General features: G+C 35.1%; 2 protein-coding genes across 2 annotated transcripts in view; both read left to right on the top strand.

The window, feature by feature from the left end:
• The first annotated feature begins 3,969 nt into the window (after positions 1-3,969).
• Positions 3,970-10,967, top strand: timm8a (translocase of inner mitochondrial membrane 8 homolog A (yeast)). The gene is made up of 2 exons (XM_046850445.1): positions 3,970-4,247; positions 10,738-10,967. The coding sequence occupies exons 1-2, from the start codon at positions 4,137-4,139 to the stop codon at positions 10,897-10,899; spliced, it is 273 nt and encodes a 90-aa protein (XP_046706401.1). The 5' UTR covers positions 3,970-4,136; the 3' UTR covers positions 10,900-10,967.
• Positions 10,968-13,541: 2,574 nt separating this feature from the next.
• btk (Bruton agammaglobulinemia tyrosine kinase) overlaps positions 13,542-18,589 on the top strand; it is a 42,973-nt gene continuing 37,925 nt past the window's right edge. Inside the window, exon 1 of the mRNA XM_046849792.1 lies at positions 13,542-13,662. The gene's annotated coding sequence lies outside the window, so the exon portion shown is untranslated. The remainder of the gene's footprint in view (positions 13,663-18,589) is intronic.

Here is an 18,589-nt window from a genome sequence, read left to right as displayed (position 1 = left end):
CCCACAGCCTGCTAAAAGGATGGATGCTGGAAAAGTGGCAGAAGGTGGATTTTTCAGTTGAATCTTCTGTTGAATTACACCACAGTCGCCGCAAATATTTCAGGAGACCTACTGGAGCCCGCATGGATCCGAGATTCACCCAGAAAACAGTGAAGTTTGGTGGCGGAAAAATCATGGTCTGGGGTTACATCCAGTATGGGGGTGTGCGAGAGATCTGCGGGGTGGAAGGCAACATCAATAGTCTAAAATACCAAGAAATCTTAGCTACCTCTTATATTCCCAACCATAAAAGAGGCCAAATTCTGCAGCAGGATGGTGCTCCATTGCATACTTCTATCTCCACATCAAAGTTCGTCATGGCGAAGAAGATCAAGATGCTCCAGGATTGGCCAGCCCAGTCACCAGACATGAACATCATTGAGCATATGTAGGGTAGGATGAAAGAGGAAGCATGGAAGACTAAACCAAAGAATATTGAGCTCTGGGAGGCATGCAATACTGCTTTCTTTGGTATTTCTGATGACTTCATCAATAAATTATGAATCCTTGCCAAACCACATGGATGCAGTCCTTCAAGCTCATGGAAGTCATACAAGATATTACATTTTAATCTCACAGCGCCACTTCTTAATTTGCTGACATTTTTTGTTTTTGCAGTAAAGTTGTTCAATTTCTGTATAGGCGACAAAACTTTTGTCCTGCCAAAATTTGACCTTTCTGTCTTGATTAAATGATAATTCTTTTTTCAGTGAAACTAATTTATTTCAGTGCATTAAACATCATTTTGTAGGGTTTTAGCTTTTCATATGAGCTATTTCTAACACCAATTGATTAATTAAAAGTCAGGTTAATAGCAGGTGTTTCTACAAAATAGATAAGCAACAAGACTTTTGTCAGGGACTGTAGTTCACGCTTTTGTTACATTTAGATTAGACTTCTGTAATACTTTACTGTCTGGGTGTTCAAGTAAGTGCATAAATAAACTTTTGTCCAGAATGCAGCAGTCTTTACTAGAGCTAGAAAATATAACCACATCACCCCTATTTTAATCAGTCTACATTGGTTATGCAGTTAAATCTTGCATTGATTATAAAATACTACTGACGTATAAAGCACTTATTGGTCTTGCACCGCAGTATCTGAGTGAACTTCTGTATAATTATGATCCCCAATGCCAACTTATATAAAAAGGTGCAGGCTTTTTGTTGGTACCTTAAATAATGAAGACTACATCAGGGGGCAGAGCTTTCTCGTACAGCCCCACTATTATGGAACAGCCTTCCAATTATTGATCAGGAATCAGACACAATCTCAGTGTTCAAGTCGTGGCTGAAAACATATTTATTTAGCCAAGCCTTTTATTGGTAGGTTTTTCTTAGAATAAAGAGCAGATCTCAAGGATCTGTCTTAGGCCCACTGCTTTTGTCTTTATATATGCTGCCTCTCGGTGAAATTATACATAAACATGGTATTCACTTCCATTGCTATGCTGATAATACACAGTTGTATATTTCAGCAAAGCCAGATGGGAGAGATCATCTTAACAATGTCGAGGAGTGTGTAAAGGACATTAGACAGTGGATGCTTAATAACTTTCTTCTGCTCAATTCAGATAAGACGAAAGAACTTTTACTAGGACATGCAGCTAGAAGCAAACTTTCCGATTATGTAGCATCTCTGGATGGTGTTTCTGTTTCAGCGTGTACGGCTGTCAAATACCTTACCTTATTATTGACTGTAGTCTTTCCTTTGAGGCTCATGTGAATAATATTACCAGGATCGCCTTCTTTCACCTTAGAAACATTGCTAAAATTAGAAATATGATGTCGTTACAGGATGCAGAAAAATTAGTTCATGCTTTTGTTACATCTAGATTAGACTACTGTAACGCTTTACTGTCTAGGTGTTCGAGTAAGTGCATAAATAAGCTTCAGTTAGTTCAGAATGCAGCAGCAAGGGTCCTCACGAGATCTAGGAAATATGACCACATCACTCCTGTTTTAATCAGTCTACACTGGCTCCCAATCAAATTCAAAAAGTAGATTTTTTCTTAGGTAAAGGCGCAGATCTGGAGGGAGCATGGATATAGAGTGTCAACGACTTTTCGCTTCTGATCATCTTCACTATACCCCGCAACATCTTATATCTGCTATAAATGGACATTCGGTGCAACCCAGATGAGGATGGGTTCCTTCTTGAGTCTGGTTCCTCTCAAGGTTTCTTCCTTATGCCATCTCGGGGAGTTTTTCCTTGCCACCGTTGCCACCGGCTTGCTCATCAGGGACAAACTTACTTAAAAAGAACATATTCACTTTTAATCACCACATTATCTGTGTAAAGCTGCTTTGAGACAATGTTCATTGTTAAAAGCGCTATACAAATAAAAATGAATTGAATTGAATCTGGAGGGATCATCGATATAGAGTGTTCAGTGAACTGGGCTATTTGATTGCTTTCGTCCCCTCACTCACGCATTCACTCAGGTTTGTTGACTTTGGTGGGGTCTGCCGTCTCTTATCCCAGAGATCCCTCATGTTTGTGTTACCTTCTGGCTTCCCCTTTTGCCATAGTGAGTTTTGCCAGAGTTCCCAACTGCACAGTGTCCTTAACTTTTATACAATAAGAAAACTAAATAATCCATATATTACTCTCCCTTTCAGCCCTCTTCTCTCTTTCTTTCTCTTCTCTTTCTTTCCCTAGGGTATTAATCAATTCTCAACACAATTTAGACTGGAGCAACATTAAGACAATCTTTGGGCTGGTTGTGGGCAAGTGAGGTCTGTTCCACTAGGCCCCTGCAACTCTGAATGTTAAAAGCCTTGTTCTACTGTGGATTGTTGTAACAGATGCTCAGCATGGAGTACAGTTTGTCCATTTTTTTAAACCACTTTGAGTGAAAAATAAAAATGTTATAACAATTTACTATCAATTTAAATAGCAACAAGTTAGGTGTTTTTTAGACCCATTTAAAGTTTGATTATGATTATTATTTTTATTATTGTTGTTGTTATTACAGGTTCAGAGAAAAATACAGTAGATTAAAAGTGTTATTTTTAAAAACAAAACAATAGCAGTATTATGCATATAATATTTATAACAAAATTTTTACCTCATTTAAGTGTTTGAATTATTTTAGGTGTAATTATCTCTACTATTTAATAAGCTATTTAATTTTTTAAATGTTTAATTTCATTTCAATTTAATACAATACCAATATACTATCCAAAAGCATAAACAATGTTCATACTGCATATCCCTGAAATACTAATAATTAGAAGAGTAATGAATACATATACATTAATTATCCAAAACAACAAAATCCCACCTTACAGCAGTTAATCATATTTTACATGCTTTTATTTATACTGTTTATACTTACTAAATTCATGTTAGGTATAAGTTTAGAATATAGAAAAGTATCCAAGTCATTTGTTTGATTGGTTTGGTGGTGAAATCTTTCACACAGCAAACACACATTTATCCAAACATTACTGTTGCCAGCTTGCCATTCCATTTGAGATAAAAAAAAATAAAATATATGTACTTAAGTTTAAATGTACTTATTCATGCATTCTTTGAATTATAGAACCATATTGATATACAAGAGGTTCTTTGATGTCCAAGGATTATACATAGACATGTTTGTAGGAAAGGTTTTTGTTGGCCAAGTACAAAACACCCTTGTTTTATGTAGAACTTTAAGGAACCACTTTTTAAGACTGTAGGTGTCAGAGCTAGATGATCAAGAGCAATAATCTTTCCCCTGAAAATGATGTTAAATGTAAATGTTGACTGCTGTTTATGAGAATATTTTAGTTGGTATTTCCTGATTTAAAATGAACATACAAAGTTGTCTTTTTTAAATTGATTAATTATTAATAATTAAAGATCCAACCAAATAGACTACTAAATTTAATATCAAAAAGGAACCAACATGTCGCTACACATTCCCTGTCGATAGATGGCGGTAATGCACTTACTGTTGTTAGCCAGCCACTCTAAAGCTCAAGAAGAACACTTTTTTCCACTTGTCTAGTTAAGTAAACGTTTCAAGGGCGGGATCAAACCGTTTAGGTGTTAATTTCCAATAGATTTTTTTTTCCTTCAGCAATTATACTTTGATATACTATAATCTAATGGATAGTGAAAGCGTGAGGACTGACCCCCAGCTTCAGCAGTTCATTGAAATTGAATCTCAGAAGCAAAGGTTTCAGCAGCTGGTCCACCAAATGACAGAAGTCTGTTGGGTAAGCAAAGTCAAACGAAGAAGCGTATCACCATATTAGCATAAACGTACGCAAGTTGTATGAGTTAATATGATACAATGACACTCTTTTTTTGGTAAACTTGTTCTTGTCCTTTCGAACAAGTTTTACATGAGAGACTCAACATGAACGACGTTACAGGATTAAATTAAAAAGCAATAAACCGCACGTGTTATATGAAAGAATGTGTGTGTGTGTGTAATATATATAATGTCTGTGTGTATGGTGGGGGGGTGGTTACGATAAATATAATCGGACATCGTGTAACTTGAGCGGTGCCGCAGTACGACATTCTAGCCAATGATTTTTTTTATATCGTTTTTTGTGGGGGGGTTAAGTATGTTTTTGTGAAAAAAAAAATATATATATATTTTACCTACTTAATAAGTTAATTACTTATTTCCAGTCCAGATTGTGACCCCGCTGGACTGCAGTTTTCAAATTTTGACACAAATGCTCAGTAGGATTGAGATCAGCATTGTGACTGGTTTGCTGTAGGACCTTTATCTTTTCTCCCAAACATAAACTTTTCAAAAGACTAAGGCAGGCCCTCTTACAGTATTTACTTATATTATCCTCCATCCATTCTTCTGATGAATACTGATGCAAGCAAGTTTCAGCAAAATTCCTTTGGCCTAGAAAAAACATCAAAACAGATGTCCTGTGTCCAACATATGAGCATGAATGGCAGTTCATGCTAGTATTATGACTCAGCCTAAAAAGAAAATGTTGTATGGCTTTTATTTTTATATATATATATATATATATATATATATATATATATATATATATATATAATATATTTACATATATATATATAGGGTGGGTTGCAATAGGAATGGCATCCAGCGTAAAACGTGCCAAATCAAGTATGTGGATCACAAATCAGATTTGGTTTGAAGGAGGCGGATGTAGAGGACAGGGGAGTATGGAGGCAGATGATCCGCTGTGGCGACCCCTAATGGGAGAAGCCGGAAGTTCATAACTTAGTCGTGCTCACAAGTGACCGTCACAATAAAATCCAGTGGGATTTCAGATCTTACCCAAAATGACAGTCTTTATCAACCTCAAATTGGACCTTTAAAAATATTATTAGAAAAGATACTGTAAGTTATTGCAGTTAAACATTTGGAAATTTAAAATTCTACACTACAATTGTTTATAAGAATCCAATATGGAAATTAAATTAGATCATGAATAATTAAAACCTACTGTACATGTGCAATGGCAAGAAAAAATAGAGAATAATTTGTAAATACTTAAAAGTTAATTAAAAATTTTCTGTGCTCAAAATTGTAAGAAATATGAGCTGTGTGTAAACCATTGTTCTACTAGCATGTTTTACAAAATAACCTAGGCACTGAAACAACAAACATTATTTTGTGGTATACACAGTAATCAAACTTATTCTAGTATCCAATGCAACTTGAAAAAGATCACATCAACATTTTTTAAGTGTTAAAGCTGTCAAAAGTTAGTAGGAAGTGAAGAGGCTTAGAAAGACTTCAGCACATCTGCAGCCATAGAACATTAGTTTCTCACAATATTCTGGCATGGTCTTGATCCACTCTTCTTCCAGTCTCTTCCACGGTTTAGTAATTGTAGTGGATTTCTTAGCCATAACTTTGTTGCCAAGGATTTCCAGATATTTTCAGTCTGGTTTAGATCATGTCTCTGGGCTCGCTATTTAATTATTTCAATGGTAGCTTGTCTTGCATAAAAATGCGGGCTGATTGTGAAATGCTGAGAAGGAACTGCATGTTGCTGAAGGGGTTCTGATAGACATTTGTATTAACACTGCCATCTAGTTGTGTAAGAGCCTCAATTATTGCTGCAGAAAACACCCCCCAAACAATGCTAACTGTTTGAACTGGACTTCAATGTCATTGTAAAACTGCAATATTCTATAAGAAATCACAGATTCAAAATGGCAACTTCTATTTGCAGTGGTTTCTTGCACTCTTTTATTTATTTTTTTATTGTTCAAATGTTTGTAAATGTTAAGCTATTCAGTTCAATTCGAGTTTGATCTGTATAGAACTTTTCACAATAGACATTGGAACAAAGCAGCTTTACAGGAATTCTATATGTATACCATTTTTAATAGCTGATTTAATAGATATTTGGAAAGCAGTGTGGCTGATATAAAGAAATTTAATTACAGTAAATAAGACCTTCAGAAAATTGGTCTCTGTCTATGAAAGTATCTCAAATTAAACAAAAAAAACCCCATTATGTATAAAGAATTTATGGCATCCAGGAAAATGAAATCATAAAATGTTTAGTTTAGTAAAATTATGTAAATTTAAACTTTTCAAATGCATAAATATTGATGCTCTTTTACTAAGGCTAAAGTAGTGTTTTTTACTATGTATTTTATCAAGACATAGTTACTTATAAATCTCATATACTGTAGTTTATTTAGCTGGTAGCATGTTGTATTATGTTCTTTAAAAAAAAAAAAAGTCTATTTAACATAACAAGGATTCATGTCTGTTTTTCATTTCTCTTTTTGTAAACTAGGCCAACATGGCAAAAAGGTATTTAAAACAGCAACTTATTAAAATTAGTGCCAAAGATGGTGCATATCTGAGAAAGAACCACTGTGGATTTTATTGTCTTTTTATGTCTTTTTATTTTATTTATATTTATATATATATATATATATATATATATATATATATATATATATATATATATATATATATATATATATATATATATATATATATATATATATATATTAGGGCTGTGCAATATGGACAAAATAATCATATTGCGATTTTCTGAATGAATATTGCGATTGCGATTTTATTTGCGATTTTGGCAATTTTTTCGCTTTTTCAAACGTTTTCAAACATGCTTTTTCTAAATTTATTCAGTGCACAAAAAGTGCATAACAAAACATTTCACAATAAAATAACATAGTATTAATAGTTTAATAAACAAAACTGTAGTAAAATTGTCTTTAAAACAGACAACATAAAATAAATTAAGATCCACTAATCCAGTCATAATAAATAAACTTTTGAAACTGTTTTTCAGTGCACACATTTCACAATGAAATAACATACTGTACAGTAGTACTAACTCCTTGATAAACAAAACTGTAGTAAATGTCTTAAAAACAGACATGAAATAAATTAAGATTAACTAACCTCAACTCCGGTCATAACAATAAATAAAAACTAACAGAAATCAAAACCAAAAAACAGATTGCTCTCTTAAAGGTTTTTTGCAAGAAAAACCAGCATGTCCACCATTTCTGGTTTTAAGCACGAACGGTGACATGTCACCACATTTCCCCCAGTACTAAACACTCTCTCTGAAGGTGAGCTGGTGGCAGGAATACAAAGATACTTTTGTGCAACCCTGCTCATTCTTGGAAAATTTATCTGATGCAGTCTCCACCATTTTAGAGGATCTTCCTCACTGTCAATGGATGGAGAAAGCAGGTAGCTGTTTAACTCCGAGGCTATGGCTTCTTCAAGTCGCAGAGCTGCTGGCATGGCTGATGTCGTTTTGAAGAAGCTTCCTAAGGACTTCCGTGCTTTTTTTCCTGGTGGAGGTAGATTGATGTCAGGATTCCTCTGCATCTGTTACTCACAGATTCAGATGTATCCTTTGACATACAGAACAGAAAGAAAAGATCAAAAAGTCATATAAAAGAGTGTTTATCTAAGGAGATGACAGTTTCATCCAGATTACATTAATTAACTCACCTTGTGTGAACTCATTTCCATGTCAGACATGACCCTGGCCTTAATGTTTTGAAGTTTATCCTCATCAGTGTAGCTGGTTTTGAATCTTGGATCCAAAAATGTTGTTGTATCCAGAAGCTCTTGGGTAGTTTCATCCTCATAATGTTTGTTTATGTAGTTTAGAATTTTAGATTTTATAGTCTTTGTCAAGTCAGTATCTTCATCCTCCACTGCAAGAATCTTGGTGTTCAGCAGGTGAAGAACCGGTTTCACATACGACACACTGATGTAATTTTCACTGGAAAGGGCATCTGTGAACTCCTGAAGTGGACCCAATGCCTTACTTACAGATTCTAGAACATCTGTGTCTTGCCATTGGGGCACTAGGTGTCTTGTTTTACGGTCAGCTGAAAGGACCTGAGACAATGCCCTCTGTTGCTCCAAAACCCTGTCTATCATTTGTTGCATTGAGCCCCATCTTGTTGGGCATGATGTTATGAGGGCATGTTGGGGAAGCTGGAGTTCTTCCTGGGCTTCGGCTAACATCTTTTTTTTCCAACTGTGGGAAAAATGTCCCACTAGCTTTTTGCACAAGCTGTTGGCTCTGGAAATGCGAGGTTCAACCTTGATTGCATTTTCTGAAAAATAAATAATTGAAAAACAGGCATTACATGCAAAATAAAAAGAAAATGACATCCAAAAATTTCTGAGGACAGTTGGTTTTTCTTAACTCCACAAATTCAATGTAAGGAAAACACTGCAATTTACTACTGTTAACAAATAGCACCTTATTGTAAAATGTGTTACCAACTACGGTACAAGTTGAAAATACTATTAAAGAACATTATAATACGTTTTCATGTTAAACATCTTTGCGCAATTTGTTTCTTGATAAAAAAAGCATTCCCTACAAAAAGCCCTAATGTAAAGTATACATTACTTAATGTAAAGTAGAATAAATGTATAATAAAATCTAACTTACGAATTGCCAAATGCAGTCTGTGTCCGAAGCACTGCAATCGTGTCCAGTTGTTCAAAGTGACAGCCTTCACTATATTAGTTCCATTGTCTGTGGTGATAGACACTTGTTGCTCTTCACAAAGTCCCCATGATGCTAAAGCTTCTTTTAAACCTTCAGATATATTTTCTCCAGTGTGATCTTCTGGGAAGAATGCTGTTTGCAAACATCGGCTTTTCATTTCAAAGTTGTCATTAATATAGTGGACCGTTAAACTCATGTACGGCTCCATCGTTCTGCTGGACCACATATCTGTGGTCGTGGCGTAGTATTTCACCTGCTTGAGCTCGTATTCAACGCCCTCCTTACATTTCTCATACATTTCGGGAATAGCAAATCGTGTGAATTGAGTGCGAGATGGCAGCTGGTATCTTTTATCGAGTGTTTGTATTAGTCTTTGGAAGCCGTCTTTACTGAAGATGTGCGCAGGCATCATATCTTTGCATATATAATAGGTGATCGCGTCGGTAATTTCTTTGTGCCGTTTTGATCCTTTCTCATAAGGCATGGCGCTTGCAAATGCTTGAACAATGGATACTTGTTCAATCTGTTCGGACTGGCTTTGATGTGTGCTTTTGTTTGTTTCGATGGACTTTGTCGACATGCATTGATCGTGCAGTTTTTTATGGCGCTGTTTTAAGTGTTGGAACAGATTTGTAGTATTGCTCCGTTTCGTTGGAATAATCATTCCACAAGTCTTGCAAATTACCTTGCTCTGTGACACATCCTCTCTCCTGAATCCAAAATACTCCCAAACGACTGACGTTGAATTTCTCTTTGGCACCAAATCATTTTTATTTTGACCTGCATCCATATTTTATGTTCTTTCCTAACGCTCGCCAATTCGGTTCGTCCGCTCAGCTTCGTCGTGCGCTGCGTGAGCTCTGATTGGTTAACGTCTTAAAAACATGCGCACAAGAACGTAATAAAAATATTATTAAATTAATAGATAAAATCGCAGCCTTATGCGGTTTAGAAATCGCATGTGCTTAAATCGCGATTTTTTTTTGCGATTGCGATTAATTGCACAGCCCTAATATATATATATATATATATATATATATATATATATATATATATATATATATATATATATATATATATATAAATAATATATAAAATTTTGCTTCTGTTTTGCTATGGATCTTATTTCACAGGGTATTGTTAAAATATGGCATTGTTTTGTACCGTATAAAAAGCAAACAACGACTGGTCATTTTACTGTCTGTTTGTCATTCACTTCACTTCTGAGTTTTAACAGAGTAATGAAAAATGCTCCTCATTACTGAAAAATGTGCTGTATAATATCAATAGTCTCAATAGACTAAATCCACTGTCAAATATCAGTCATTATATCTGCCTTGGTGATGTATCATTCATTCACTATTAATTATCTACTATAATTGTATACTATATAGTCAAAAAGGGCTAATAGTTTTAAGTCATGCCGGAATATATTTTAATTTTAACATAAAAAGTATATGTATTAAAACTGAAGTTATGAACTGATCAATAATACACTTGATTTTAACACTTGCTGTGTTAAGACTATCCAAGACATCTACAGGCACACCTATTTTTCTATTTGTCATAATCTATAGTAGTCTCATGGTGATTATCAAGAAAAGTCATATAGGTTCCTTTATTTCCTATTATTGTGGTTCACAATGTACATTTTTGATCATTCTGTAATCTAAATAAAGCATTTGTAATTGTAATCTCTGTGGTTTTATATTTGTGTTTTTCTGTATAGGAGAAGTGCATGGACAAGCCTGGTCCAAAGCTTGACTCAAGGACAGAAGTGTGTTTTATTAATTGTGTTGAACGTTTCATTGACACAAGCCAGTTTGTCCTCAACAGACTTGAACAAACTCAGAAGACAAGAGACTCCTTCTCAGAGAACATAACAGACTAGCTATCTGAGACCAGAACAGATGTTATCTGCGAAGAAACAGCTATTAAACAGTTAAAGAAAAAAAAAAATTTCTCAGTGTGCCTGATTATTGTGCAACATAATGTTTAGATGAAACTGGTCATATAAGGAGATCAATGTGCATGTAATTGTACTGGAAGTTTCTATCAAGTCTTGCTGATGGCTAGGAGGAAGTAAGGAAAGAAGTTGAACTTTATAATAAACTTTACATGAAGCCAAACATTGTAAATTCATTAGTTAGAAATAACAAAAAATGTTATATGGCAACCAAATGATGGAAATATACTTAATGAGCTTTTATCAATTTAGTGTTAATTAGTTGTATATATTTTCACTTTTAAAGTCAGGTTTATTTACATCTGTTTATAATATTAATAATAATTATTATTATTATTGTTGTTTTTTTAAATTATGTAACCTCTAGTTTCAGATGTCTGTTTTTCTTGCTGAGCATATTTCTTTTGTCCAGGATTTTTCGTTTGTTTGTTTTATTTATTTTATTTTTTTATATTGCTTTAGTGGCATTTTTTCCAAGCCTAGAACCAAATCTAGCAAATTTCTATTGGTTGATAGCAACTGGCTTACATTTATTTGGACTCTTAAGCTCTCAATTAGTCTTAAGAGTCAATAGAGCTGCTTGAGAGCATAGATTGAGAGACTGCAGAAATTGTTACCATGGCATAAGAATGCCCACAAATCCAATTATGATGTGCGATACTTTAAGTAGACAATTTAAATATCTGTAAGAAAGCATAAAGTCTATGACTTTAATATTGACAAAATTATTTATCATAAACAAACCTAATGAATTTAGCATTGTATTGTATATGTTTAGCCATGTAATGGCATAGTTAATAAAACATAAATAATAATAAAACATAATAAAACAGAAAACCATTGGACTTAGGACAAATATTGTGGTCCAGTGTTAAAAAATGTGAATTATTCTAAATGAGCTGCCTTTACTATAGGTGAATTAGATGTTCCATCTAAATAATTTGAGTTTCATATAAAAAAAAAACAGCAAGTATACACTGTATTGCACTGTGATCAAGTTTGTGACAGCTGTATGTGTGAGGGACTCACACTTTACTTCTGCATTTGCTTCCTTCCCTTTCCGTTAAGAGCTACTTTTATGTGGTTGCTGTAAGCACATGATGCATGATTAGCCAAGTGAAGGCTGCACAAATGCTGAATAGTCTGCCATTGACAAAGTTGATTAAACCTTGTCTGATTGCCAGACATCCAAAAACACTTCTTTTAAAGATTGGTGTACCGAATTAATATTCTTGGGACTGGTTTTAATGTGACATCTGATTTGCAAATAAATATTATAAACAGCATTAAACTAAAAATGATTTATTTATTTTTTGCATAAAATGAGGTTAATTTTAACTGTTAAATGGTAAAAATTAGGTTAAAAAAGTGTTAACATGTTAATCTTTTTTCTCCAAAATGTGCTTAATTCTTTTGGCTGACAAAACGTGTCAAAAAAATAAAAAAGCTACTATTACAACTATATTTCTAAGAATAAACATTTTACAGTGTAACTCCTTGCACTGGTTTCAAAATGTATTATTAACAGTTATTAAATCATCTGGAAATGCGTTGTCTTATCCTGTTTTTAAATTGTGAGCAATAAAGAGGAAGTTGACTGGGAAAGTATTTTACCATTTTAGAGGGTATTTTACCTAAAAGAAAATGTTGAAACCCTAGTTTTTTTTTGCTAAATGATGTCCAGTAGTCAACCATCAATGTATTGTTTTATTTTTTTTAGTGGTTTGTGTGAATATAATATTGTGTTCAAACCATTTATACATTGCCAACATTTTAACAGCTTCCAGTCCATTTTAACAGCTTCTATCAGAGCACTTCTCTTGGAAGCCAGGATAAGACACAACATCCTCTATCAGGAGGTATTATTATCTTTGCATGACTGCTGAGGGTGATGAGGTGTCCTAGGTGGAGCAAAGTTCATGGATTTCTCTTTTATAACATCACAAGAATTTATCCACACAGGCCATTCAAGTGCTTGCTAAGTTTCTTGTCATTTCACATCATAACTGCTTGCTCCTGGCAGGTCTGCCTCTGACATACATTTGACCTCCGCAACAGAAACAGATTGCAGCCACAAAAAAAGTGTGATCACATGGATCAGAACAACTAAACAAAATTGGACTAGAATACTAGATAACACCAAAAGAATAAATAAAAATGCAACAGTTTAGTAATGTCAGTTGGTTGCCTAGATATTATTGTAAAGCAAGAGATATGCAAACCGTTCACATCTATTTCCTCAACAAAGAAAAAAAAAATTGGCCTTGCTGTTCCAATACTTTTGATAAGGTTTGTATGTTTATAAGTATGTATGGTTTATTTCTGTATCATTTAAATGTGTTTATATATGTTGAATAAACAATGTTTATGGTTTATAAAACATTTTTTTATAATGTAACAAACTTTAAGCATGCAGTTAATTTGCAGTTGTCTTCAGTTATTCATAGACCATTAGAATGTCTGCTGATAGCTGCTGAAGAGCAAAACAACTGGTGATATGAAAATTAGCAGGAAGCAAAAGAGGAACTGGTAAAGATGTCCTGTAAATGGGTGGGGTTTAGTCAACTGTTGTGCGCATAGACACTTTCTGAATAGGACGAAATAGAGAAGTTGAATGTATTTGCCAGCACCAAGATAATCTCTAAAACTTTTCACAGGACATATTTAAGAAAAAATAAAAAAGATCAGGTAAGCCTTCTGGGGTTATATCGATGTATGAATTAAAATTATTTTGGGACTTTTTTTAAGCTTTTGATTGGCTTCAATAATGGCCGAATGGTTTGGGCCGATTAGTTTCTGGTCCCATGCTCTTTATATTTGTTAGACAACAGCTTTTATGTCACATCCCCCATTAAATGCTAAATTAAATCGGCAGCAAAAAAATGCTAAGTTTAACAAGGATTTATTTAAAGCTTAGATATATCCATAGAGCTTATTATGCAAATATTCTGTTTCAAAATCTCCTGTTGTATCTGAATAACCATTAACTATTTAAATATTTTCTTAATATATGCTTATATTTCATTGTTTGTTATTGCTATTAACAGAACATTCGGAACAAAGCTATATGTTTATGCTCCTCCATACAACTTAACAAAACCCAAAAATGAAATGTTTGTTGGAAATTTTAGTTGTTGACTTCCTTGACAATTTTCATGTGTATATATATATATATATATATATATATATATATATATATATATATATATATATATATAATGTCTGTTACATGCAGATTAAATGTTTTAGTGTGTTAAAAATGGTCAATAAGAACTGCCCCCACAACTGCCATGCACACATACACACAATTTATTTAAAGCAGCTGGTGACTAAGCTTGTGCAGGTAGCCAAATAATTATAATGATAATTTCATAAAGTGTGAATATCCTATGGGTGTGTAATAATGTGATTATGCATTTAAAATTAATCAAGAATGCATCTTGCAGAGAAGACTAATTTATAATAATAGAGGTTATAGAAATGGTAATTGAGGAAAAGTTAAGACATCAGATAAAACATTATTATTATTATTATTATTATTTAAATAGTTTATTTCCCTGCATTCTGTACTGGTATGTATAATGGCTGAATTGATTTCTTGACAAAATACGTTTCCAAAAACATTAAATAGAATATTTTCAAAACATTAAAAAGTAAGGATACACTTAATGTTTTTATGTGCTAAACATGAGGAATTAAAGAAACTAATATTAACTATGTCTTTTATGGTTGTTAAATAATGCAATTTCCAAGACCAATAGAATTTCAGATACAGCTGAAGAAGAACATACTATATGTGAACACCTTCTATCAAAGTGCATAAAATAATATGTGAATTAACTTGTAAGGTGTTTCCTGAACTGCTAGACCATGCTTCTTGGTGTTTTATTGCAAGAGATGGCCGGCGGAACCTTTTTATTTAATTATGTAAAATGTGGGAAGTATTCAAATCAATTCATTTTTATTTGTAAAGCGCTTTTAACAATGAACGTTGTCTCAAAGCTTTACACAGATAATGCAGTGGTAAATAATGAAAAAGAATAGTTCTTTATAAGTGTAAGTTTGTCCCTAATGAACAAGCCGGTGGCGACTGTGGCAAGAAAAAAACTCCCTGAAATGGCATAAGGAAGAAACCTTGAGAGGAACCAGACTCTAGAGGGAACCATCTTCATCTGGGTGGTACCAAATGTCCATTTATTAGCTAAACATTGTCATGGTGTGCAGTGATGGTAATCAGATGCAAACTGTAGCCCTGTGTCAGTGTAGCATACTGTTTACATTATCTACAGTCCAAATCCAAATCCTCAAAGCTTCTGTACTTACTCCTTGATTTCATGGAGCCCCAGGCCGTTGATGAGAAACCATCCCCTGCTGCACGGTACCAACTGACCCCCCGGACTGGTGCTGGTCCGCGGCCCAGTGGTTGGGGACCACTGTTTTATAGCCATGATTCCTCCAGATCTGCTTCTTTATGTAAGAAAAATCCACTGATAAATATGTTTTTAACCTCGACTTAACTGTGGGTCTTTATAAGAGAAAGCTCTGCCCCTGCTGTAGTCTTCATTATTTGAGGTACCAAAAAATAGCATGCACCTTTTGATCTAAGTAGGCCTGGGGGAACATATTGGTACAGAAGTTCACTCAGATACTGCAAGAGACCCAAGTGCTTTATACCGCAGTAGTAGTATTTTTATAATCAATGCAAGATTTAGTGTAATTGAGAGCAGTGTAGACTGATTAAAACAGGGGTGATGTGGTCATATTTTCTAGATCTAGTGAGTACACTTGCTGTTGCATTCTGAACTAACTAGAGCATATTTATGCACTTATTTGAACACCCAGACAGTACCGCGTTACAGTACTCTAATCTAGATGTAACAAAAGTTTTTGTGCATCCTGTAATGACATCATATTTCAAATTTTAGCAATATTTCTACGGTAAAAGAAGGCGATCCTGGTAATATTAGTCACATGAGCCTCAAAGGAAAGACTAGAGTCAATAATCACACCAAGGTCTTTGACTGCTGTACACACTGAGACAGAAACACCGTCCAGAGATGCTGTGTAATCGGAAAGTTTACTTCTAGCTGCATGTGGTCCTTGCAAAAGTACTTCCGTCTTATCCAAGTTAAGCAGAAGGAAGTTATCAAGCATCCAATGTTTAATGTCCTTTACACACTCCTCAAAATTTGTAAGCTGATTTCTCTCATCTGGCTTTGCTGAAATATACAGCTGTGTATCATCATCATAGCAATGGAAGAGAATACCATGTTTATGTATTTTTTCACCCAGAGGCAGTATATATAAAGTGAAAAGCAATGGGCCTAAGACAGATCATTGTGGAACACCAAACTTTACCTCAGAGAGTGTGGAACACTCACCATTTACATAAACAAACTGAGAGCAATCAGTCAAAAAAGACCTAAGCCAGGAGAGAGCTGTTCCCTTTACAACAACTTTTAGTCTAACAAGGAGGATATTATGATCAATGGTGTCAAAAGCTGCAGTAAGGTTGAGCAAAACAAGTAAGGAGACACAACTCTGATCAGAGGCTAATAATAGATCATTTACCACTTTAACTAGCACTGTCTCTGTGCTATGATAAGGCCTAATGATGCATTTAAAAAATGTAATTCCTAAGTAGATGTGCATTTCAAAATGCTGATGCATTTCAAAAATGTAATTCCTAAGTAGATGTGAGCATAACTGCTGTGCTAAAACCTCTTCTAAAATCTGAAAAGGGGAGGTTTGATATTGGCCTATAGTTATAGATGGTATGTAACTATACTCAAGAGGACTAGCATCATTTAATGCTACATATTCATTCGGTTTAATCCACGTTTCTGTCAACACATTACATTAAACTCCTGGTCTGTAATAATTTTGTTTATATTTATTTGACGAGCGAAAACTTTAATTTTACTATCCTATCCTTAGATCAGAGGTGCTGGCTGTGCATTCCTTCTTATTTTATTTAATTTTAATTAGGATACTTAAACAGGTATGGTATGGTATGGAGACGGATGATCCACTGTGGCGACCCCTAATGGGAGCAGCCGAAAGAAGAAGAAGAAGAAGAGGATCTCTGCTTTTGAAGCTGCTTTGAGAAAATGTTAATTGTAAAAAGCCCTATACTAATAAAAATGAATTGAATTGAATTGAAAATTGCTTCAATTATCTACTCTCACCAGCCACTTTATTAGTTACACCTGTCCAACTGCTCGTTAACGCAAATTTCTAATCAGCCAATCACATGGAATCAACTTAATGCATTTTGGCATGTAGACATGGTCAAAACGATCTGCTGCAGTTCAAACCAAGCATCAGAATGGGGAAGAAAGGTGATTTAAGTGATTTTGAACGTGGCATGGTTGTTGGTGCCAGACGGGCTGGTCTGAGTATTTCAGAAACTGCTGATCTACTGGGATTTTCACACACAACCATCTCTAGGCTTTACAGAGAATGGTCCGAAAAAGAGAAAATATCCAGTGAGCGGCAGTTCTGTGGGCGCAAATGCCTTGTTGATGCCAGAGGTCAGAGGAGAATGGCCAGACTGGTTCGAGCTGATAGAAAGGCAACAGTAACTTAAATAACCACTCGTTACAACCGAGGTATGCAGAAGAGCATCTCTGAATGCACAACACGTCGAACCTTGAGGCGGATAGGCTACAGCAGCAGAAGGCCACTCCTGACAGCTAAGAACAGGAAACTGAGGCTACAATTCGCACAGGCTCACCAAAATTGGACAATAGAAGATTGGAAAAATGTTGCCTGGTCTGATGAGTCTCGATTTCTGCTGCGACACTCAGATGGTAGGGTCAGAATTTGCCGTCAACAACATGAAAGCATGAATCCATCCTGCCTTGTATCAACGGTTCAGGCTGGTGGTGGTGGTGTAATGGTGTGGGGGATATTTTCTTGGCACACTTTGGGCTCATTAGTACCAACTGAGCATCGTGTCAACGCCACAGCCTACCTGAGTATTGTTGCTGACCATGTCCATCCCTTTATGACCACAGTGTACCCATCTTCTGATGGCTACTTCCAGCAGGATAACGCGCCATGTCATAAAGCGTGAATCATCTCAGACTGGTTTCTTGAACATGGCAATGAGTTCACTGTACTCAAATGGCCTCCAAAGTCACCAGATCTCAATCCAATAGAGCACCTTTGGGATGTGGTGGAACGGGAGATTCGCATCATGGATGTGCAGCCGACAAATCTGCAGCAACTGCGTGATGCTATCATGTCAATATGGACCAAAATCTCTGAGGAATGTTTTCAGTACCTTGTTGAATCTATGCCACGAAGGATTAAGGCAGTTCTGAAGGCAAAAGGGGGTCCAAACCTTTACTAGTTTGGTGTACCTAATAAAGTTGCCGGTGAGTGTATGTAGCCCACATTGTTCTTGGAACACCACTCAGACTTCCAGCAGTGACCATAACCTGCTGTAAGCTTCATCGCCATGCCACATTGGGAGTTTCAAAGTATCAGTACTTGAAGAAGACAATTGTGTAAAAGATGACAAAGCCAGTGATCTGCAAGCACATTCTGTCCCAGAAGCTTGCCTAGCTCCGCCAAAGAGCACTACATTCAGCATTGTGTTTACTTGGAG

Source organism: Silurus meridionalis, chromosome 5 (genome assembly GCF_014805685.1).
Source record: "Silurus meridionalis isolate SWU-2019-XX chromosome 5, ASM1480568v1, whole genome shotgun sequence".
Lineage (NCBI taxonomy): Eukaryota > Metazoa > Chordata > Actinopteri > Siluriformes > Siluridae > Silurus > Silurus meridionalis.
Note: the sequence above shows the minus strand (reverse complement) of the source record. Positions and strands in the feature narration are given on the sequence as shown.

Bases quoted from the DNA above. Each gene is read 5' to 3' on its own strand.
- timm8a (XM_046850445.1), top strand. From the start codon at position 4,137: ATGGATAGTGAAAGCGTGAGGACTGACCCCCAGCTTCAGCAGTTCATT. The intron at 4,248-10,737 runs GTAAGCAAAGTC...TTTTCTGTATAG, and splicing joins AAATGACAGAAGTCTGTTGG to GAGAAGTGCATGGACAAGCC.